Source organism: Poecilia mexicana, unplaced genomic scaffold (assembly GCF_051168715.1).
Source record: "Poecilia mexicana isolate PSO_F unplaced genomic scaffold, ASM5116871v1 scaffold_3, whole genome shotgun sequence".
NCBI classification, from domain to species: Eukaryota; Metazoa; Chordata; class Actinopteri; order Cyprinodontiformes; family Poeciliidae; genus Poecilia; species Poecilia mexicana.
The window spans coordinates 27,465,102-27,490,453 of NW_028263372.1; the positions used below are offsets into that span (position 1 = coordinate 27,465,102).

Here is a 25,352-nt window from a genome sequence, read left to right on the forward strand (position 1 = left end):
TGTTCAGGGCCTGTAATGCCTTCTTGCAAGAGGTTGTTAAATTGATGCAACTTTTTGTTGCAACTTTACCTTCTGCTTTTTTATAGTTTTTTAAAGTCTTCTTGTTGCACTATGATGGAATATAAACGTAAAGAAACAAATTACTTCACTTATTTAAGTTAGAAAATATGAACACACTCTAATCTAAATAACTGAATGAACGATAGCTAAGATGCACTGATAATTTCATTACTTAAGATCCAAAAAAAATCCCTGAATATTTTACAAACCCATGCCAAGGTCAGCACTTTCTCCTGACATCTTGACTGTCAGCCAGGCAGAGAAGTACGTCCGCATCGCTGCAAGCTGCGCGCTGGTGAGCGCAGGACAGCTTGTGTCTGTCATGAACAGTTATGTGCGCGCTTCTGATTGCTTGGGAATCGAGCCAAAGCCTGCTGCTGTGCTGTGAATGCGAGGTGGTATGGATGAGATGTTGCTTGTAGGAGAGGTGTGGAGAAAACAACATCTTTCAGGCCTACACACTGTAGCAGAACATCGCATATCCACAGTCTTAGCGGATCAATTCTTCTCTGCAGAATCTTGTTTTTGCGAGATGCCGACATTTCCAGAAAACAACACTGTGCTTGTTCGTTGTCACTTACAGTAAATGAATTGTAGTGGGAAACAAAGGACTACATTGCATTCCCTTTGCTTGTTGGCTACTACAGAGTGTCACCTTTTTCAGAATTAAATTGGTATTGACGATGCTGCACAGACAATCAGATGCTCTCTTGTCTTTGTGAAGCTAAACATGATCTTCCTGCTGGCTCATCTCAAGTTTCATGCAAGCTCACTGTTACAATTGCATGCATATGTACTTTTTCAAAAAGAGAGAAAGCCTGGAGCTTAAAAACTGGTTTTATTAGCCTCAGACATGTAATGCATATTGTGCTTCTGTCTACGAGTCAACAGCATCTCAGCCTCTGGTGTCTTGTGTTTTGAATATATAGAAGATATGAATCTTCAGAAAGTGTTGGGCCCTTCTTGCCAAGGGAAATATCCCTGTCAAACTTGAAATGAGAGCTGCAACTCTTGAGACTGAAATACAATAACAGTTTTTTGAAAGTGAAAAAAGCAATTCTGTTTTACGTCAGGCAGTGACAAACCACTCTCAAATAGGTTAACCCCATTTCTTTCTTTTAAATCGTGTTAATGCTACATGTTATTTTTCAAATCGGATAAAGAAAAGTCATTTCTGTACTTTTATACACATTCGAAACCTGGAATTTCACAGTACATGTCACAACATTTTTGTAAGAGCTGCTTGCTTCTTAAAGTAGGAAATTAATAAACCAAACCAACCTAAGTTGACCAAAGTGATGTACAAACTAAAGGACAGTAAAGCCAAGTAAAAGTGTGCATAAAATATAAAAACAATTAAATTGTGTTGCTAAAACAAAATTACATTAAATGCTGAACCTGATAAATGCAGTTACTTGCCAACAAGAATAAATCATTTCTGAAGGGTGTTAAAAAATTAGATGAAAGTTGTACATTTATTTGTCTCAGTTAGGCTTTAAAAAAATGTTATATAAGTTTAAACTAACAATGCAGTCTTCCAATTCAGTTCCAGCAGGAATTTAAATGTATACATTTGTGCATTTATTGCTTTTCCTGTTTATGTTTTGCTTTCACTTTGGGAAATAATGTGGTGACATTCACAAATGTGAATATTGCCAAATTATTGAGGATATTCACCAAACTATTGGAATTTTTATGCAATAGACAACACAAAATAACATATAGGTTTGAAGTGAATTTACACAGTTAGAAAGTGAGACATATATTTGTTTTCAGCTCTCTTCTCTCTGGTTCAACCAGTTGCTTTCAGTAAGCACCAAGTTCATAAATAACTTAGAGAAATATTTTCATCATTTAATTTAAAACTTTTATTTGAAAAATCACGTGTCATTTTCCTTCCACGCCAAAACAGTGGACTACTTGCAATTGAACTATCAGGAAAAGAAAATCCAATAAATCCCATAAAAATGTGTGGTTGCTATGGGTGTGTTACGTCGCGCTGTGCTGAAGTGACTCTGTATAAAAGGTGTATCTTTATGCATCATTTCGAAAAACACACCATAGCTTTCTTTCATACACTTTACTGTCACTAGTTGTGCTTGGTTTGATTTTAGGTTAAGCATTTTTATTTTGCAGCCCATGTTGTGGCAGCCATCTCTTACCATCTCCAGCTCCGTTTACCGTTGAAGTTTCCTGTCTTACTTTAAGCTCTTTCCATTAATCCATTTGAGTCTTTCTTTTCTTGTCTCCATCCTTATGTCCTTTCCTGGTGTCTCTTCTTGGTTTCCACCCTCCTTTGTGTTGTGTAACCCCCTCCTGTCCTTCCCTCCCTCCCTTACTCTCGTTTCCCCTCCAGACCCACCTTTTTCTAGACTCCCTTTGACATTTGAAGGAGAGTGGGGATTCACTCAGCTGACAAAGGGAGAGGCAATGACGTCACAGCAGGCATGATACACCAGCATCTGCTCTGGTCTAAAAATACCCACCACAGGGCACACACAGTCAGTCTGCAGCTGCACTCAGCATTTATTTCCACCTCCACACTCTACTGAGATGGCCCAGCTTTTACTCAACTGGGGCTTGTGGGCACGCCGGGGTACATGCTGCTTCACTACAACTAGACAGTGGTGATCTGTCCACACATCTTGCTTGAAGAACAGCCTTACAAGGGTGTACATTTGCTCATGGAGACGTTTGCATTCTGCTGATAAATTGTTCGAAGCTCTTACGTAATTATGGCAAATGTGAATAATAACATTTTAACATTTCCTTCTAAATTATCTATTTCTTTTAGCATTTGCTTACATTTTTATTGTTTTTTTCCCCCTCATCATTAGTTATTAAACTATTTTTTTAAACAAAACCTGACATACAGTACAGTAAAATAGCTTAAGCATTACTTTATGTTTTACAAGATCCAGAACAAACAAACACAGAAAAATCATAACAGTAATAACCCCAGTAGTTAAAATAATGATGAAAAAGATTCTAACATTTTCCTGATATGAAAGTTCAACAGCTTTCTCAGCCTGTTTTGATTTCCAATTAACTTAAATTTGTGTCATTAACAAAAGATAAGTTTGTAAATGTGCAGGACTGAAATGATCTTGACAGTTCATGTCCTCTTACTCTTCCATTTTAGCTGTTTTAAACTGGTTTTTAATAACATGCTAAACCACTAAATAAAATCCCCAAAATTAAGGTCTTAAGTTTGCAATTTCATTGTCAGTCAGCCACATGTTTTAATTTGAATTTCCCCATCTGTCAGGTCCAAAAACCGACGTTACCGATTTGACATATTTGTACGTGTTTCTAAAATAAATCTTCGTTTTCTAAATCTTTTTTCTGTCTTATGTCTGCCTGTGTTTACATGTTCGGCCCATCTGTTGCTGGGTTTGGCATATAACTAGAGAAGTGGAGCAGGAAGGTCTGTCAGACTTGGAGATCATCTCCCAGCCGGTGGAGGATGAGAACCAGCTCCTGGCTCCTCCGGTCCAGCTGGTGAGCTTTGGCTACAGAGATCTGCCCCTCGCAGCTCTGGACCTCTCACTGGCCGGCTCGCAGCTGCTCTCCAACGCAGACGAAGATGAAATCAGGGAAGGGTAAGTCACTGGCAACATGCGGGAGGCATTCAGGACTCTGGACGCATTTGGCCGCAGACAGGTTACATAAAGGCGTGGTATTTAATATAGCAATTTGCTCATTTTAACTTTTTCCAACATTTTTAGAAAATCAACCTTACATGCAAGAGCAAAAATGGCAAAATCCTGTAGAAACACTTGTTAAAGGCTTCAAAACACCTGTTTAGATTTAACTCGTTAGCAGAGCAACAATCTCAACCGTCCTGTCAAAGTAAAATAAAGCAGCTTAGATCAAAGTATATTAATTTCTTAGAATGGGAGAGTCAAAGTCCAAGCCTAAAATGTATTGAGAATTTGCGGCAAGACTTATACGACGCTCTCCAGCTATTCTGACTGAATTTGAACTATTTCTCAAAGAAGAATGGGAAAAAACCTAAAAGGTGTGTATGAAAAGCAAACATGGAGGCGTGAACCAAAAGACGTGATGCTGTGACTGCAACAAGTATTTGCTCTGGGAAACTAAATTAACTTTTAAGATTTTTATTAATAAAAATAAAAAAGTTCCTTGTTTTGCTCTCTTTTCAACTGTGAAGTATATTTGCGTTAGTCTATCATATAAAATCGGGATGAAATATATCAAAGTTAAAATTTTAAGCTGAAAAAAATGTGAATGTGTTCAGAGGGATGAATACTTTTGCAAGATTCTGTAAGCGGCTGTAAACTGTGCTTCAAATTTTAACTTAAATAAGACCCACATGCACTAAAAGTCATTGTCATGGAGCTTTAGAAGAGTTAATTTCTCAACCTTCAGATTCTCCTTTAGTTCATTTGTTTTTACAATGTGAACTCTGGTTTACTATTTTTCAGACCAGTGAGACTAGTAAACATTTGGTGTTCTTTGTGTTCATAGTGTATGAAAATAACTAAAAAGCAGCTTTTTCTATGACTAGCACATCTTCTTTAGCTGTTTGCATGGTTTACACCACAAAGCATGCTGCAAATTCTTTCGCCACAGCACATCGTCATGAGCTCTGGGTTCATTCTTGGTTAATTGCTTTATGTTTTTTTAGTTAGTACTTTTATCCTGGTAGTTAAATACCTGGTATTAGATGCTATACATGGTTTAAGAAACTCTTCCTTATAGAATGCAGAACAATTCCAGGGTCCCTGAAGGTTGGCGACATTTTCCAAAATACTATCCAGCATTAAACATTCATAAGTCTGTGTGTAAACAAATCTAGTGTATTAATTTAATGAAGACAAATGTGTTTGATTAATTTCTCTTGCATGTGGTGGGTTAAAAAGGCAGCATTTTCCTACATGACAGGTTCTATTAATTACAGTGAAACAGCTTACTGAGCTCAAGTAGCGTTCAGAGCCTGTCATCATTCCTTAAGGCAGTTACAATGACTCAAACATCAGACTTTTAGGCAAACGACAGGAGTGGCATGCCAGTCATCTCCAACCTGTCCTACTCAGACACGCACACACACACTTTGTTGAAGAAGGGGCTATCTTTTAATGTCCCAGTACAGAACCTGACTGATGCAAAGCAAATGTTACTGATCGCTTCATCGTCAGCAGGGCTCTGAAGAAACCTGACGAGACAGCAGTGCTCAGCTTGTGTTGGCCTTTGCAGAAATTTTAAAGAAGTTGGCTGGTCGGGGTCATGAAGTGGATGAGCATTATTGATTGATCATGTCAGCAGACTAGATGTAACCAGGAACGTATGCTGGCAATTTCAGCTGACCATATGTTTTGCAAATGTTGGCAGAATTTCTTTTAACTTCACTTGAACAGCCGTAGTACACATGAGCCATATATGCTCTTGTGTACTGCACATCCCAACTGTTAGGGCGGTATGCTCAACAATTCATGAAAAACACTTTTACTTTGCATATCAACCAGGAAATCAGACTATAAAACACTCCATCAGTTCTGCGTGGAAAATGCAAATCCATCATAGAAAATGTTTTAAATCTCTATGACACTTTAGGCTTAGCTTTCTTCTACAAACCTTTGTGACTTTTGCAGGACATTTTAAATGTCCTGCAAAATTTTAAATGGCAGCTTCTGACACTAAATTAAATTTGGTTACCATGGGCTTCATGATAAGCCAGAATATTCCAACAAACACAAAATCAGCCTTGCATTTATGTCACAGGTTCCCGACCAGCATCATGCTGAACAGCTCCATGAAAAGGAGAGGAAGTCATGACTCTGGATAGTCCAGAGAGATTGTACATAAATAAGTGGTCATATAATCTTTCTCTGAATTTGTAAAAATTTAACAGATTTTGCTGCTGCAATAAAGTTGCATTTTAGGTTTAGTTTTAAAACCACCTATGCTCTCCTTGCACAATTAGGTGTCTGAGGAAGTGCCAGGACTAAAACAAATCTATCTACAGCAGAAGAACAGTTTCTAATGGTCACGTCTTTAAGAAATGGTAAATAATTCAACAATGACCTGAGACAGAATCACTTGTCATTCCTAAATCTGAAAATAATATTTTGAGTCTTTGGTCAGTTTAGCAAATTGATGTCGGATCACGACACAGCAGTCTTTCATTTTTAATTTGCAACGTTGGGTAGTTTTTTTTCTCCCTTCACATGCACAATCTATTCATTATCCATTAAATATGAGTCAAACCTTAGTGTAAGCTTCCTCTGAGATGCTCATACACTCCATACGCTATAGCACAGGTTTCAGCACACACATCCAAAGACTCCGTTTGACACCAAATCAGGCTTCACTCCATTGGTTCCCTTCAGTTAGCCAGACCTAGCCAGGAACAGATGGATTTCACAGACGCACCATCAACAGCAGGTAGTGCAGACTGTCACAGTGTGCTGGTATCACACCTCGTACAGCCCAGTTAAATCTTGTTCTATATCAGAATCAGTAGTAGCATGAATTTCCATTGCTCTTTGTGCTGACACAGATGTGTCAGTGTTTGTTAAAGATGTGATTTTTGTGGTACAGTGATGCTAAAGCAAGACCACCGGTTTGTGAAAAATAAGCTAAAGGCTGAAGATTGAGTCTGTTTTGTTTTTGTTTTTTGGTCTGCAGGCAGATAGACGCTCTTAACGGACAGGGGCTAGAGTTATTTTACCATTGAGCTCAATTTAATCAAAGTGTGTGCAATGTAATGCGGATGCTTTCATATCAAAGTCGTTAGCCTAAAATATTTGCCCATAAAAAAATAAAATGCCAGTAGGAGTTATAACCGTAATCATACTTTCTTTAAGCTTTAATGAAATTCCATTTTCAGTGCCAGGAAGAAATTTTGCATGCACTCATCCCTCATCATGGGCATTAATGCCATGATATTTTTGGGGATTTATTTTAACCGTACTTTTTTTCCAGGGTGGAATAGTCACGCAAACTGCAACTTCAGTGCTTTTTAAAAACAAGAACCAAATGAGAATTTGAGTGGATTAAAGACTCAGAAATACACATGCATTTTTTGCCACTTTTTTTTTTTGCCATTTGTTTATGATAATCAGCCGGATTTTAATTTCATTCAGACTTAGTGTAGTTTTTAAGTGATGATTTTATTAAAATAGATAAAAAGACACTTGATGTGTTTTGTGAGATGCGCCTCTGTGTTCATATTTCTTCACCTTGCAATATTTCTCTTCCTTATTGTTGAATCGTGAGATCTGAACTGAGCGTTGTGTTGTTCTGTTTTTTTTTTTTTTTTTTGTGAGCTTGTGTGTTATTTGAGGCTACGCACTTGGAGTAGTTCAGGTATGTCGGCCATTCCTGCAAACAGTCACCACTGTTCCATTTTTTTCTGTGTTTGTAGGTAATGGCTCACAAAGAGTTTTGCTGAAGTCCCAGAGCCTTAAAAATGACTTGTAACCCTTTGCAGACAGAAAGATGTCAGTGAAGCTGTTTCCTAAACGTTATTAAATGTCTTTACGTTAGAGCATGAAGCTTTTGAAATCTTTTAGCCTTCTTCATGTTTTCAGAGTTGATTTCTTGATTCTACAGTTACTGTAAGTGAATGTTGCTACTGAAATTAAACACAACTTTTTCAAAAAACTTTAAACTAAAATTAGTCACAGTTCATCTGTAATTAAACAAAAAGGTAATTCCTTTTTCATGTTTTTTCCCCCCTTAGTGGAAGAAAACACCATTAGACAACTGTGCCTGGTAATTTTATTTGATTATCTGAAACACACAAATGCTCCTAAAAAGCAATAACATAATTATTACACCAGGAAACAAATACTCTTCCACCACACCGTACGCACATCCTCATAGACAAACTGACACGTAGCCCTACAAAACTGCTTGAAATACATCATTCTGTGTATCTTTTTGCATTTATTTACTGGAGTAAGTTAAACATTCAATAAAATTCGGATTTCCTGCAAACAATTTGTACATTTTTAAAATTACAAGTTTACTGGAGAATGGACGTGCTTTACTCCTTTCTTAATTGGATGTAATCATGTCAGAGTTTTTAAGTCGTTTGAAACTCCAGAGATCCGCATTTATGCTATCAAGCACAGAAATAAAGAAACTGTTCATGTATCCCCTTTGACTGATTGCTTTTGTGTCACCCGAGTTAAATGTTAGAGCGATGTGCGCGAGCCGCCACGCCGATATCTGCGCTCACTTTCAGAATGCTAATAGGAGGAAGCTGGAGTCCATCTCCCAGGGTGAAGGATTGCTAAACTCACCTTTGGGGAAATGGGGCAGAGGAAATGAACCCTTTTTTTAATATATATATGTATATATAGACTAGCAGAACGATGAAGGAAAGCTGAAAGGAAGAACGACAGCAGCAGTTGGTTTGCAATTCACAGAAAATGAAAATGAACATTTATACAGATGAGAAATGTTTTGGCTGTTCTGCTGACTCCACCTGGGAAAGTGGATTTGCCCCACTGCTGGCATCCATCTGCCCCAACCTCTGAACATACGCAAACTCACCCACTTCTTCCAGTCAGCGTTAACTGGCTCATTGGCTCGATGAGGCAGAGGCAGAAGCGTCACAAGAAAGGCTAGCATGGTGAATGGCTAGGCATGATGATAGCTCTGAAAGTGAGTGTCACAAACGCAGTACAGGTGTTTCATCAACTCAGTGATGGCTCATTGGGTGACAGGTGAGAGTTATTTTCAGTGGTAGTTTGGGAATAAGTTGCTGTCAGCAAGTTTTCTCATTTAACCACTCTGAAGAAAAGGTATATGCCAATAAAAAAAAAAAAATGCAGATTTAACTGACGCGTTTTTTCTTTTTAGTTTATTTTAGAAACTCTGTCGGTTATTTTAAAGTTGTGAAACCATTCAATTTTAGTGCTTAGTCCCTAAATAGTAACATAAAGAGGAACTGCAGCAGTTTTTTTTTTTCTTTTTGCATAATTGGCATCGTGGTTTATAAGAAGGGAGCAAGCAGGGAGGATTAATCAAGAGAAAGGACTTCAAGCTGCTGCTGTGTGATGAAGCACCTTCTGTCAGGCATGTTTGCATATCATGGCCTGAAACGCTGCGAAGGCAGAGCTGACCTTACGGCTGTCTCCAGTGTATTCGCTGCCCTCGCTCCTTGTAGTGGCAGAGGAGTCACTTATATACAACCCGTTTTTCTCGCGCTCCCCCCGTCTCTCCTCCACACGTGTATATTTTTATGCGTGAGCAGAAATGCGGCACTCAGAGGATTTACACACAGAGAAAGAGAGGGAGAAAACAAGGCCAGGCCTGAAAAGCTTTCTGACTGCGCTGCGTAGTGGTTGTTATCTAATCCTCTGTAATCATGGTTCACTTCATATTCCAGTTTATACTGGGCTGTCACACCTCATTAGGAACAATGGTACTCCCTTACTGATGCCTCTGCATATTTTTAAAAAAGCTTTTTTTTTCACCACCTCTCTGTGTGTTTTGTATTTTTTATTTTTATTTTTTGTCAGATTGTCTCCGTATCTACGCTTCTACTTATATTCTGTCCTGGCTTCTTTAAGCAAGTACCGTTTAATTTCCACCCCACTCCACTCTCTTCTACCCAGACTCACACTGACTTGTATTCAGTTGTACGGACTTGTCAGCACCACACAACGCTACATCCAAGAAAGCAACCTGTGTCATTCAGATTTACTTAATTTAGCGGGTAAAAGAGTTGATGGTTTGGAGATTTCCAGCACACGACCGCTGTGTTGCCAAACAGAATGTTCCCATCAGGAGCAAAGTGGGCGACATTGTGGGAGGTGGTTGTTTTAGGTAGCATCAGGGGGCAGCTGCAGTGTTAGCAGTTTTGGCGCCATGGTAAGTGGAGTGTAGTTATTATTAGAGTTGGGCCCATCCATCTTCCTGTCTAGCAAAAACCCTGGAAGGACCAAGGTGGCGTGGGCTTGTGTTCAGCACTTTCATGTCCGCCCACACACCCCTTAGTCATCAAGCTGCTTCTGTTTTTTACTCCGTTCTTTTTTTCTCTCTTTAATTTTCCATCGCTCGTCTGGTAAAGGGTTTTTTGGTTTTGGTTTTCACAGATATACCTCTCTGACCTGCTCCCATTAGGCGTCGCCCTTCGAGATTCCTGCCCCCTTATGCTCAACAGCCCTCAACATGTTCTCCATTACTACATCCATTAACCCTTAAGACCTCAACATACCTGTCCGCATCTGTGAATGTGAGCTGCTTGAACTATGCTAACGCCTGGTTCCAGGTGATTAACAGAAGACAAAAAAACAACAATCCTTGTCTTACTTGTTTTTGCATTTTCCCCTACATATAAATTTTGTCTCAGGAACCACAGTTTACACAAACCTGCATTTGTGTCTTGAAACTGGAACTTCAGTTGTTACACAGAATTTGCACCACTGCTATCAAAATCTTGGCCTTAACCTTCACAGCTTTAAAGTGATACTTACTCTCTTATGTTCTTGATTGATGTAGCATCAACTCATCTCATTGTTGGAGGTAATCTCATCAGAACCTTTTATTGGCCGCCACAGCTGTTTCAGGATACCAGTCTTTCCAAACAGTAGCCTCCAGACTTTGATATGCACCGTCTTTATTTTTGTGCCAGTTGGACTGTGGAGGTTTCAACAAGCAGCTGAAGACATTTTGCATCCAATAAGCTTTTATCTGAACTGGAGCGTTCATGAGTGTTTATTTTGGTTTGTTCTTCTGTATTTTTTGTTGTTGGATACTTTATTGGGATCTGTTATGTGAAGCGATCTGGGGCCTTTTTGTTTGTGGAACCAGCTATTTAAATGACTTCTTGCTTAGTTTACAAATGAACCCCAGCGGTGTGTGTATAGATGATGAAACTTTTGCAACACATGCTTTGTTTTCGAGCACACAGTAGAGGCTGGGAGGTATAAATAATGTGGTCTTTGTTCCCCCCCCCTTTTTGTTGGGAGTTTCATTATTAATATTTATTGTCCAATATATCCAGTGTCTTCCTCTTCACACGTTCAAAGCATCTCAGCTTTAGCACTCTAGGCCAGGGGTGTCAAAGTCAAATGGACGGAGGGCCAAATAAAAAATTTAGCTACAAGCCGAGGGCCGGACTGATCGAATGTTCATTGAAATTTTTTTAAATGACGCATATAGTCTAGTGAATCTAATTGAACCTACTGAAAACCTAACAAATATATTCCAATATGATCAGATAAATAAAGCAATATGTTCTTATGGCTCTGTCAGTAACCTTTAATTTTCAACAGACACAACTGAAATATTTTTAAAATATAATTGGATTGAAATACAATAAAATAAAGTGCAAAAATCTATTAATCCACATATGTCAGAGTCAAGGCATTTAGATGTGTCGCCGGCGAATTACGGTACTGCAAATTTAGATGTGTCGCCGGCGACACATCTAAATTTGCAGTACCGTAATTCCGCCACACGTAGCGCTAAGTGGAAAAATTCCAACGGTTTCTGAAAGAGGAGACGTTGCACTTTCCAGCAAGTATCGGGTTAATACGGTAACTTCGCAGCTGCAGCTGCAGAGAATGTAATTAATCCGGGGGGCACTCGTTTAATAGACGGTATATTTCGGCAATAACTTGGTGGATATTGAAAGTTCCGGTTGTTATGGATACATGGGTAAGTACATCATCTCACAGAACATTTAAAGAACTACTTACAGTTCAAATAAGGAAGATATTTTTTTTTCAGACGGGGTGCCGGCTTGCTGCGGTCTGCGGGCCGGTTCTAATAATAAATCAAGATCATCCCAGGGGCCGTAAAAAACCTTCTCGCGGGCCGGATGTGGCCCGCGGGCCTTGACTCTGACATATGTGCTCTAGGCAGTCCTGATTAGTCAGTACTTTACAGAACCAACATTTGACGCTGTTACAGATTTAAATCTTTTGGGTTTTGTCTCTACGAGTGTTGCAGATAAACAGACAAGACATTTTGCTCATTCTCCTTTGCGAAATATCTGAAGTTCTGTCAGGTCGAATGGAAAACTCTGTAAATCAACTGTAAGTCTCAACCAAACCTGTGGTCGTACTCAAAATGTGCAATAAGTGATATGATCAGCAAGACGGTCTTACTGTCTGAAAACAGGGGATTTGGATTAACAAAATATTCACTATGTAATTTTGATTAATTTTCTTTTCAAGTTGCCATATTGACTCATTAAACCACCTTGTGCCTTTGATTGAAATCACAAGTTAACACCTGAGCAGCGGAGTGATGTCACATCCCATCCCAGTGATGGGTGTGTGGCTGCCAGACGCTGAGACAGAAGCATATGTTGTTGGTATGACTGGTCCAAATGTGCAAGGAGTCCATGGTTAGGCACCAACACCAGATGGTTTATCTAAATTTGTAGTAAGCAACAGGAAAAAACAAGTCCTCCTATCGTGTACCACCTACCAGCTTTTGTGCCAAAGGTCCAAACTTGTATTTCGGAAATAACAATGCATCATTTTGTGAAGAATTTGGCTCTGTGGCGCAATGTTTTGAACATTACTCACACTGTGACGTTTTCAGTATTTACAACCTGCATGATTAATTAATATGAATTATGAATTGTGTTGTATTTCAATGCACTGTCGGGCATATTCATAGCTATTTTACGGGCACTGAATGTATGCAAAACTAAATTTGTTCGTCGTTAATTCTGAATATAGACACAAGAAGAGACCTACTCCTAATATAGCTCTACCAAGCAAATAGCATTTCACCTCAAAGACTGTCCATATTTAATTATAGGAATCCATGGAGTAAAGTCCACCCATATTTATGTACATTCAGAGTAAGAAACATTGCATTCTCACGGAAAAAAAGCTGTTTGTTACTCAGATTGCGCAACAAAATAAAGGTAATATAGAAATTAAATTAAATCAAATTAAAAAGCAAATCATAACAACCTGGTGGCATCAAAAAAAAAAACAACAACAACTAAATAAACAAATAGCCAGTAAAAAAAAAAAAAAAAAAAAAACTTGCAAAAAATGCAGCTGATTTCTTTTAACATACTGCATGCATTATTTTATTCAAAAATAAAAAAAACAAGAATGCTAAAATCCTCCTTTTCAGAATAATGCTCTCTCATAGGGCTATCACCTGGCTGAGCCAATTTGTTCTGATTTAATTAGAGTGCAGAACCTCTCTCAGACTCTCTCAGACTCTGACCTGCCTTCCTGTTATCTTCTCAAGTCCTCTGCCACAGGGACTGCTGCAGGCCCATCTAGTAGAGAGACAAACTGCTCATGTTTTAAACGATTCTGCTTTCCGCCAGCCTCAGACAAAATCTTTACTATTCAGTTATATATTGCAAGTTTATTTTATTAAGAGTATGTTTTTTTCCCCTGCAAATTCTTTTTATTTAGTCACCCTTTAAAATTCACACTAAATTTACTCAATTCAAATTCCAAAAACATCAGATAACGCCTTCTGTTGTAAGTGTATTCGGATCAGTGCTTGCTGTGAATGTCTGGAAATATATCAGTGTCAGTTAGGTACACAGACATAGATTATAAAATGGATTCATATGTGTATGATAAATACAGATACAAGGAACAGCTCACAGTGAACCTTTGATTGGTTTAATCTGAAGCAATGTAATCTGATGGAACATATGTCCTATATTCAGTCAAGGTCGACTTTAATTTGGTTTTAGTCAGATGGTCACACATCAGTTTGTGTTTTGGGGGGTTTTCTGTACCTGGCAAGATTCATACATTACAAATTTTCACAGTCTGAGGGACAAAACAGCGAGATGTTCTGAAAATGAGGATAGAAATCATGTCAGTGTTTTATAAGTCTTTATACAGTAAATTCCCAATGATTTTTGCTCATCAAACCAAATGATGATATACATGTGCTCCAGTCAGTTTCTTAGCCACATATGAAATTCAGCACCTCTTCGTTCAGACTGATTCTACAAACATTTGTTGAAGAACAGGTCGCTTCAGAACTGCTAAATGAATTCCAGCAAGGTAAAATGATAGGAAGCCAACAGTCATAATTTCCTTGCTACCCAATGTTCCACAGTGAACTGTTATTGGAGTTTTAATGAAGTGGCAGCGATTGGTGACACGCGCAACTGCAATTCAACCAGAAAGTGATAAATCACGTAAATCCCTTAGTGTGGTTGGTGAATTTTAAAGAGCAGTGTATGCAGGTTGCCAACTTTTTGCAAAATTAATAGCTACAAACTCCATGTGGCCTTCAGGTTAGCTTAGTAACAGCTTGTAGACAGCTTTGTGGAATGGCTTTTTTATGGGCAACCCAAGCCTTACATGGATAGCATCAAATGCAGTGGTGTAAACACTCTGCCACTGGACACTAAAGCAGTGTAGTTGTGTTATCTGGACTGAGGAATCACACATTTCTGTCAATTACTCTAATGGATGAGTCAATCTGAACATTGGAGTATGGGTTTGGCAGTTGCCAGCAGAATACGAGGAGCCCATATGCAATATTTCAAGTGTAATGTTTGGTAAAGATGGCAGATTTGCTAAAACATGGTGATGGACCTTCTTGTTCAAACAAGAGGGTCCATCACCAGGGTCTTAACTTGTTTAGATAAACCAGTGCAGAAAGTGAAGGTCCACAAAGACATGGATGAACAAGTTAAGCTGTGGAAGAACTTGATTGGCCTACAGAGAGTTGTGCCTTCATCCCAAAATTAGATTCAAGATTAAATGGAATGAAAACCAGGATTTAGGCTTTAAGTCCAACATCAGCGTCTGACCTTACAAATGCACTTCTGGAAGAAGTCACATATTCCCAGGAACACACTCCTAATCCTTGTAGAATTTTTTTAGGTCACAAGTGTGAAGTTAGACAAGCAAATATTTTTGTAATATGGTGTTGAAAAAAGTGTGACTGTAAAATGGTGGAATGTTTATTCTGTCTTTTTAAAAAGAGATCAAAATCAAAGAAACAGTTGTTCTTGTACAGCTTATTATCTGAACTCATAGACTCAACATCCCAGCATATCTCAAGTCCTGAGGAAAAAAGCCATACCACAGCCAAATGGATGATATTTTTTCTATTTTAAGGTTGTCAGATGATGAAAACAGCTGATAGAAAAGCTGTGCAACACTAAAGTCATGCTGCTGTCGTAAGTGTTAACTGATGATGACATTTCACAAGCTACAGAAGGATCAGAGAGGATGATAAACACAAAACACAGAACCAGCTAGACTAACTTAACTAAACCTAAATGTTATTCCAAACTAACCAACGAAAATCCAATTTTACATCATTTTAATTGGCCGCATGTTGGAGTATAAATTTGTCTCCCTCGCCGGTGTTAAATTTCTCAATCGTTTATTGCAAAAAACAATGTTTTGTTCATCTCTTTTACCTCTTCTAACAGTTGCTGTCACCATGTTTAAAACTCCTCAGGTAATTGCCCATTGAAGACAAAACAAAACAGCCTTTGAGTACAAGACAATGTCAACATTTCTACTACAATGAGATCAGTTTAGAAAAAGTGTTTTGCTGTGATTAGTTTTGTGTTGTAACGCTGAATGTCATTTGTCCACATTTACACAAAACATCCTGCAGGTATTTAAGATAAAACTCACTCATATTCATATATATCATGCACCTACAGTCAGAACAAATAGCTCATCATTCTGGAAAAGAAAAAACTGTTTTGTTTCATGCAAATTCTGCCACAAAGGTTCTGTACAAAGAGAAACTAAGAAAATCCGAAAAACAAATTTGTCTTCACAAAACAATATTATTGATGCTTTGGTGAAAAACTGGCCTAAAAGTGGACACTTAAATTTATTCAGAGCCCTATTAAATGCTGGGAAGTCTGTGGGTAATACTAACATTTATTTGAATAAAAGCATTTTTTAGGATCAAAATGCTAGCTAGCAGCCCAGGCAGGAATGACTTTAGTTAGAGATCTTCATATAATAATAATCATTTTAAGGTCTATCCCATAAATAAAAGCGAAAAACCTCAAGATTAAATCAAAGACAGTAAGAAAAAAAAAAGAACTAAAAATCTTTCACCCATGGCCTCAGTGCACAGTGGTGATGGTTCTGTTGATTTATAAACAGGCTCTGTAAAATAACCCAGAAAATAGATCTATACCACAGCCCTGCTTTAGGTTGTCTGTTGCTACTTGCTATACTTCAAAGTGATCAATGGATCTATCAAAGCTGGAGGAGACTTTAACCTTTATAAAGTTCTGTGAGGACCGTATTTCATTTTTATCACTTCCTCTTCCTCCAGAGTTTTATAGTTGTAGCCTTTTCCTGCCTTCCAGCGGTGGTATGAAGCATTAAATAACTTGATAAAAGGCAAAGACCAGGATGGGCTTTCAATCAGATGGTGAAATTTGACTGAACCATAACTTATGGAAATGCCTGCTTTTGCAAACTGGTGTTTTTGAATAGTTTCTTTATTATAAAATAAAAAAGAGATTTTACAAAACAGCTACAATAAATGTTGGATGTGCTAAAGTCAAGGTTGAGCACTTTACAATTGTGTTAAGTGGTTGCAAACCAAACATTGTCTTTATGCTACTTTAGAAAAAATACCGAGTCTTCAACTACCTCTTACTTTTGACTATTACTGTATATTTTATTGTAAAAAGAGTAAAAATCTTTTTTTAATGGATTAATTTATTTAATTCCAGTCATTTTAAACCCTGCAGCAAAACTTAAGTCTTGGAACTTAAATTATTACTCGAAGGATCCGAGACGTCTTTAAGCGTTGCTTTCTGGATCAAACGAAGCGCTTTGATAGTCCTACTGTTATACTGAGTGAAATGTTCACATTCCTCCATGTGTGGTGTAAAATCATTTCTGAGGCTGCAGCCATTTTGCCACCATTGCAGCTCATATTAGCACCATGCCAAGGAATGAAGACATGATCAGAGGAGGGAAACGCTCTGCCAAACTCTGCCTCATCCATGCCAGACCATGGGGAGATGGGAAAGGTAGTGGGCAGAGCCAACTTTCCATTCCAGCTGGAAAGCTGGAAAAGAGGCATTGTTTTTCTCGGCTCCGGCTGTCGGCCCTTGTAGCTGATATGTACGAGTCAGTGGAAACAATCTACTATTTCAGAACAGGATTCAGACACTTTAGTAATTTAATGTTTGCATAATTACCATATCTATCAGCACCCGGTGATCACAAAATAACTTGGTCAGTTTTCAGTTTTTAAAATGTGTCTAATAATAACAATCAGAAAGCACGTTCCCTTTAAAAAACAATTCACATATCGGTTTCTCCTCCTTCTGTATAATGCAGTCAGTCTTCTGTTTTGTGTGCAGCTGAAAACTCTTCCTTCTCAGCGTTATCCCCTACAGGGACTTCCTTCATCGCCACGTAAAAAGAAGCCCATCGGTATTCTGGTCACAGCGCTGATAGTGAAAATAGTGGTTCACAGAGCCTCACTGTCCCTCTCTCTGTCAATGGTGTCTCTGACCACCGTTCGCTCTGACTGTCAACCTCAAACCTCGTCTGAATTTGAACAAACATCACCTTTCATGACTGGAAACTGACGCCCTCTTTTGGTCATGTCTGGAACTTCAAGCAAAGCACCTAAAACGTCAAGTCGGTGGTTTGGGCGGATGCTTATAAGAGCAAATATGTAGTTCTTGCTTTTTTTTTTTTTTTTTTTTTTTTTTTTTAAGATAATGTGTAATATTTTATGTTTAATCTGTGTCCGACTGATTTACAATCTCTGTTTTGTATTTAAATTGCTCAAACAAAATGTGAAAAGCTGGTGATATTTTTAAAGTTTTAACTTGCCCACCACCCATCTTTCCATTTCTCGTAGGTCCAACTGGCTGAAGCCTTGCTGTGGGCGTCGAGTGGCTCTGTGGCAGGTCTGCCTGCTCAGTGCTGGCTTCAACTGTGTGCTGGTGGCCTGCGTTATTCTGGTGGTGCTTTTTCTGTCTTTGGAGTTGCTCATAGACACCAAACTCTTACAGTGTAAGAATTTGATTTGTCCCGTTTTGCTCTATAAATGTCTGTCTCGCTATGGGGAAGATTTGCTACTTTAACCACGATTTGTCATTATTAACTCAACCTCTGGTTTCCTGCACATCCGTCTTTTGGAAAGCACTATTTAAAACAAAGAGAAAGCAAAGATAATGCCCTTATTTTCATAATTAACATTTCCAATTTCGAGTTTATAGTCTGTCTGTCTGTCACAGCAGAGCTGGATGGTTGAATTATTGTGATGTAGACTCATGCAGAGGGGTGATAATGAACAAAGTCTCTTGTCACTGGCTGCCAGCATAACTCTATTGATTACTGGCCAGCGTCCAGGCCTGACCAGAGTCTTAAAGCACAGACTGTTGGATTTCAGTCTCTCTAAATCTATTGTAATTTCGTCTAAGTCCACTGCCACTCCAGCAAGACAAAGAGAAGAATGTAGTGGGCTGTGAGGTGTGATCAGTGCTGCAAGTTAGTAGATGAGTTCTCAGATAATAAATAGGCTTTTTTTTTTTTGTTTATTTTAAACTTCTTCTGGGATGCGTGAGTTGTGTTTCAAAATAGGATTGCTTCTTTACAACTAAAATATTTTTCTCCTGATTCCTCATCCTTCAGTTTCCAATGCGTTTCAATTTGCCACCATCATCCACTGGATCAGCCTTATCATCCTGTCGCTTTTCTTTTCAGAGGTAAGACACACATCTGGATCACAATAATAACTTATTTCTTATTTGATTGCAGCAGAAACTGTCCATATGCAGTAATCTGTGAGTTCAGATAGTTAAACTTGCTTAACATTAAGAGTGCTTGAGGGCCTGCCATCAACAATGCAAGCAAGTTATTATCTGAAGAAAGAAAAGGCTCAGGATGCTGAAATTTAACCCAGTTGATCTAAAACAAAATGTCTGAACAGGATGTTTATTGTGTACAAAATACAAAAAATATCAAGTCATAATTTTTCATAATTTCCAGATAGTGTTTTTCTCTGCAGATATCCTGACGCTGAATGTTATCGTCTATGTTGTCCGACAGGTCCAGTCATTTTAGATTAATAAAACTAAATCTGATTTAATTTCATCACCTTCCAATATTTTTGTCTCATTTTTATTCGTTCGTGAAAACAGCTGTCATTTTTGCAAAGTCAGCCAGCTTGCATGAGTTTTAATTAAATTTCTACTGTCTAGTGAAAAATAAAGAAGGAGACAAAAAATTGTGATGGAAATGATCAGTCAGACAAATAACTCTCATTTGTATATTTGGCTACATCTTTAGTTTTGTCTCTAGCTTAAGGAAGCATCAGAAAGTGTCATCATCTGAGTTAAGGCCTCTGTGCTTTCTTTTCTCCCAATTTCACCGAGCCTCTTTGACCGAGTCCAGTTTCTTTACATATTATCTAGTTTGATTTTTAGCTATAATCCCATATCATTTGGTAATATAAATTTAGATATTAATGCAGGCAAAATCTGATAAAAGTTGCTTGGTGTGATGCCAACTCAAAAAGACTGAGAAGACGAAAAGGACTTTTGAGACATGCCAGCATTGCCTGTGGCTTATCTATTTTAAAGTTTCTCTTTGTCTTTTTGTCTCCGTCAGACTGTCTTCAGAATTGTAGTGCTTGGGATCTGGGATTACATCGAAAACAAAGTGGAGGTCAGTACTGGTTCACCAGCAAAAACTTTGCCATATATTACCATGGTGTGTTTCCTTTTTATAAAACAGTTTTCTTTTATTTTACCAACCCAGTTTTTTTTTTTCATCAAAAACTAACAAAAACCCCCCAAAAGCTATACAAACACAAACAAGGACTGTGCTCCTTGATGTTGGATAGAGTTCACCAGAGGTCTCCAATTCTCTGTAAACTCCTCTGCTTGTCCTCTGGCTACAGAGATCAGATACTCTGTAACACCCATTGTACCTTCCAAAATAACCCAAGCACCGTCACAATGCACATATTCTCAGTGGGATTTATATCTGGACTTTGAATGGATCCTTATCTAAATCATTCTATTGATTTAGATAAGGATCTAAATCAGGGTAGCAGGGTGTCACTTTTCCTGACACCCTGCTACCTTACACACACACACACCACATATTGCCGTCACATTCGACTTGTAATTATTCATGCAGCTTAACGCTGAAGTAACTTTTGTCTTATTTATTTTTCATAATTGTAAATATGTCTGTGTTTACATCCCCAGGTGTTTGATGGTGCTGTCATTGTGCTTTCTCTGGCCCCGATGGTGGCCTCCACAGTGGCCAATGGGCCCAGCAGCCCCTGGGACGCCATCAGCCTCATCATCACCCTGCGCATTTGGAGGGTCAAGAGGATCATCGACGGTGAGGCAGAAATAAAACCGAATCATAAAATGATTTCTCTTGTAAAGAAACAAAAATCATTTCTGAAGTCACAATGGTCACAAGAGAAAATTAGCTGGTTTTTCCTAATAACCCCGTTCTTCCCATCGACATACAAATTATTTGCAGTTCAGGGCCGTACAACTATTGATCATCATTCAGAGTAAATTGCTGCCTCTCTGCTCTGACTCAGATTGATTTGAAGGGTATGGTTAAGTAGATTCAAAGAAAATGTATTGAATGTAATTGTTGTCCCAGCTATGCTAATGCGCCTTGGTTCGATCCATGTTCAGAGGTCACCCTTACAGCGGGTCTCTGACTGCATACAGGAACAGCTGGGCACAAAACACACCTGAATGTTCATGTTTATCAAGGATGGCTAACAGGTAACATGATCATGTCACATTTGTAGTTCTTATTTCATCTGTTTGTTTGTTTTTTGTCATTTTTTGAGTGTTTCTCTTATATCTATAAAGTAAATAACGTGCCTGTCAATACTTCAATGGCTTTAATCCAGGTATTAAAGTTTTAATGAAGATAAAGTCATTATCTAGGTGTCACTATTTGAATGCATAATTTAAGCAGATTTACGAATGGGAAACAGAGCCAGCAGCATATTCTATGCTTTTAAACATACAGCTGCAGCTGGAATAAACCTATTTTCCTGCTGCTCACTTCAAGCTGAGTAATTTTTTTTTGTTTGCTCAGTGGTAAAACACATCAGAAATCCACAAAAACGCTCAAGCTACTAAATGTACATCAGGTGGTCTGTCTGTCCTATCAGAGTGAGTAGCTTGACATATTAGGCGACAGCAGGCTGATGATAATGGAAATGCAGAGGGACGAGCTGTTACTCACTTCTGTGCGGCTGGAAAACTGGGATTTATTAGCTGTGTCAGATGGGAAATATCACCCGCTTAAAATAGAAGAGGATGCGTGTCTAAAAACGCCCAGAACAAAGTAGTGTTTTTACTGAAAAGTGGAAAAACTCAGCTGACTTTGTAGCTAACTTCTCAGCTCATCCAAAAGACTCCCTTGGATGAGTTCCTCATCCTGACTTCAGGGCATTTAGCATCTCAGTTCAGCTGCTTGTATCCAGAATCTCCTTCTCTTGGAGAGGTTACATATCTTAACGGTTGAGGGTTGCAGCCTAGACTGTCTCTCCTATTTACACGTCTGACCGTAAAAGTAAAATCACATCATTAAAATAATGTTGACAAAGGCAATATTATTATATTTAACATGTACTGGGTCTTTTTTATAAACAAGCTCTATGCTACCAAATGTGAATAGGTCTTTGCTTTACGTTTTCAGACAGGTGTCTGTGATTTTGGCGTATTTTTCAGCGGCTTGTGCATCCAGTCAAACACCCAATGAGGCGAGTTAACAGAGCGGAGCAGGACAATGTGTTGGCCTCTTTGACTTTTACGAGAATCCTCTGTGGTGTGAATTACACTCGCAAGTGTCTGCTGCACAAAAAGCTGCCATCGCTGCCGAGATTCGCACACACGCGCACAGTCGCTCACACAAACAGAAACGCAGCATAAACACGCGGCTGACTCTGACGAATGCGTCTGCAGAAATATGTGTCACGTTTTGTGGCCAGACAGCAAGCTTCTGCTTGAGATTCTGTGCCTGTTTGAAGTCTGTCTGAACTGACCCCTTGTGACGTCTCCTCCTTTTGTTATGCGAGCGTGCCAACTTGACTATAAATAGGCATGAAGAAGCAGGTGGTGTTGGCTGTGAAGCTTTGCTTTGCTTTGCTTTACTTTGAAAAAGAAAAGCAACGGCTCATTTTCATGCCAGCATACTTGAAAAGCAGGAACCAGCAGATTAAAAAGACCTGAGTTCAATTGTAAGTTGCTGGGTTTAACGTATAACGTTGCCATGTCTGATGTCGTGCGGCTAAGTTACAACTGTGAAAACAGGAAGGTGTGGAATAGTTTGTCTGGCAACTGGGACGCCAACAGGTATCCACATTTATTCTCCTCACATTTGTTTTAGCAGATTACCATTCAGAATCACCCCATAAATAAACAGATATGGTAAAATTAAGGTATGAGTTTATACTTTTTGCCTTTCATAGCTATCGCTACTCCTTGATCTTTTTCACATTTTGTCAACAACAACTTCACACACAGATGAACTCTGTTCACCAACTGGATGATTTCAGAAGGTATTTGGTCACATCTGATTTTTCTCAGTGGTGTTAGACTAAAGAGAGCTTTTTAAAATATGCCTGCTACACTTCAAAGTTTACAAACTTTATTTGTCAAAAAAACAAAAAACATTGATTATTTTCCTCCTTTTTCATACATTGTTTAAGTGTTGCATAAAATTTCAATTAAATAAATTGAAACTAGTGGTTATAATTAAATTTTGACTAGAATCAGACACAAACATAAAGCTTAAAATGGACTGATATGGCTTAGAATGAGCCCACATTTGACTGACAAAATCCACACCTTTTATTTTTATTTTGCAGATTTCTTTTTACACATCAAACCATTCCAGAAATACGAATCAGTTCAAACAAAAATTTGCATCAAACATGAAACTGTTGGCAAACATATGTCCATATGGATTTTTGTGACTCTTGTCACTTATAATACTTTCTTTATAAGAGTGTACTTAAAATGTATCTAAGCTTAAAATAAACTTTATGGCAGGGCAAATGAGAAGCTCTTTTCTTTTTTAGCACCTTGGTTTATTCATTCAGTGAGGTTATAATGTTACTATTAAACCCTGGTGGTAGTCTATGTGATGATGGACATCATGGGAGTGAAGGGCTAATTGTCCAGCCACACTGACCTCTGACCTTTAATTAGTCCTTATAAGATACGGGACTTTTTATGGAAAAGTAACTGATGTCTCTAAATGCTATGCATCAAAAACCAGTCCCCGCATGTTAGGCTATTTAAATTCTTTTCATATTTACGGTTTCCCTGTCCTCCTCCTCCATTTTTAGCGTATGTCCTGCAAGTCAAAGTTGAGATGGAACTGGAGATCCAGCAGTGTGAGAAGACGAAGGCTGTGAGGGAAGAGCAGCTGGAGCGTCTCACTCAGATCTGTCAGGAGCAGGCTGTAAGTCCATGTCCAGAAAACAAAACTCTCAGAGGCAGTTATTTTGACACTTGTGCACAAATGGAGAGGTCTGCATGTACATATGATCTCAGAAACTGTCTTTGAGGTTGATTCTGCTTTACTTTCTGCAATATTTTGCCCACCACCAGAGGGCAGCAGTAACTCACAAATAAGTTGAGGCTGCCGGTAGATTTCATCTCTAAAACCAAACCAAACAGATAAGCTGTGCTGGTAAATAAAGACAATCACAAATGTCATTTAAAAGCTTGTGTGCATTCCAAAAAGCAATGTAATTTTGCACATATTTGGGTTTTTGATCGGACTTTAACAAAAGGCTGATGTCATATTGCTGATGTCATTTCTAGCGATCTAAATCTGTCTGTATGGTTAAGTATTTTCATTCTCAGTAAGCTTTTTTCCTCGTCGTCTCTCTTTCCTCCCTTACTTTTTATCTCTTTATTTTCTTTTTCTTAATGTTTTCTATTCCTGTCAGCTCCCTCATGATTCTCCGTTTGTTCAAAAATGCCCCAAATCTTATTTTAAACCTTCCTCTTTCTCACTTTATAGTCATCTTTGCACATCTTGTATCAATTCCAGTTTGAGATTCGACAGCTGCGGGCACATCTGGCTCAGCAGGACCTGGACCTCACAGCAGAGCGCGAAGCAGCTATGCAGATCCACCACGCGTGGGGCAAACAGGGCAGGAGCTTCCAGGTCGTGGAAGGCTTGACCCCTTCCGATGACGAGGGCGGGCAGAGAAACCCCAGGGAGCCACACACTAATACAGGTTCGACTCTGGAAGCTACGCATGTAAGGTCTGAGTCAAAGGTGAATGTACCTTTTACAAAAATATGTGTTTTTTCCCCATAATTATTAAAACTGTCTCTTTGTTGTAACAGTATGGTATGAAACAGATAATCTGTGAAAAAAAAACAAAGCTCCTCTTCCTCCTCCCAGTGCTGCTATTTCAGACTACAAAAATGCACAATTCCCACTAAAAAACAACTAATCAGAACGAAGAGGAGGGTCTCAGTGATGCTAATCACACTCAGAGCCTCTGCTGCGCTACATCTGCTTCACAACCCCATGAATGCTCAAGCTAGTTAGCATGGTCACTGGTGACAGCAGATAAACATTTTTTTTCTTTACTGGTAAGTTGTTTCCCAGCCATTAGCACATTTAGCAGCACGTTAACAAGCTTTGTTAGCAGCACTAAGACCCTCCTCCTGGCTATGATTGGTTGTTTTTGGCCAAAAGTGGTGCATGTTTTCAGACAGCAATAGCAGCTGGGAGAAGGCGGTGGGAGTTAGATTTTTTTTTCACAGATTATTTGTCTCATTTTACATTGTCGTGATATGGTGACAGTTTTAACAAATATGTAAAAACAACATATTTTTTTATAAAAGTTTTATGCATCATTGAAACCAGACTGGGAAGATCTTACACCAATTTCAACACATACCAAACTAGGTACAGTTTTTGCTTATGAGAAAATAAAGACAGACCCATCAGACAGCTGCAGCATAAAGTACGTACATAAATATGTGAAACAAAAAGGCTGTAATGAGGTAACATCGGGTGAACGGGGTGCCTGAGTTGTGTACAGTTAATCTGGAGCAGTAGCCCTGGAGCAGCTTGGAGGCCAAACTCTTAGCCCCTTCATGCTTACACACAACCGCCATCAGACTGCAGGCACTCTGGGATTATTGTGAGGGCAAAAAAGCTTTTAGGATCCAGAGAATACTTGTGGAAAAAAACAAGCATGCTCTCCAACATTGTTGTCACACTGCCGGGGCTTAGTCACGCCCTAACCATCTGTCTCACTGACCCATTATGACCGGTCGAGCCAAGCCAAGCCAAGCCGGGACACATCGCTCGGGCCAGTTCAGGTAC

The 25,352-nt window shown here is 38.8% G+C and overlaps 1 protein-coding gene across 1 annotated transcript in view; it reads left to right on the forward strand.

Moving 5' to 3' along the window:
• Positions 1 to 271: 271 nt before the first annotated feature.
• LOC106920796 (transmembrane protein 266-like) overlaps positions 272 to 25,352 on the forward strand; it is a 28,756-nt gene continuing 3,675 nt past the window's right edge. The window contains exons 1-8 of the mRNA XM_088004638.1: positions 272 to 375; positions 3,471 to 3,662; positions 17,860 to 18,014; positions 18,636 to 18,709; positions 19,614 to 19,670; positions 20,219 to 20,357; positions 23,344 to 23,459; positions 24,057 to 24,246. Of these exons, the coding sequence (XP_087860764.1) occupies positions 272 to 375; positions 3,471 to 3,662; positions 17,860 to 18,014; positions 18,636 to 18,709; positions 19,614 to 19,670; positions 20,219 to 20,357; positions 23,344 to 23,459; positions 24,057 to 24,246 (1,027 nt within the window). The remainder of the gene's footprint in view (positions 376 to 3,470; positions 3,663 to 17,859; positions 18,015 to 18,635; positions 18,710 to 19,613; positions 19,671 to 20,218; positions 20,358 to 23,343; positions 23,460 to 24,056; positions 24,247 to 25,352) is intronic.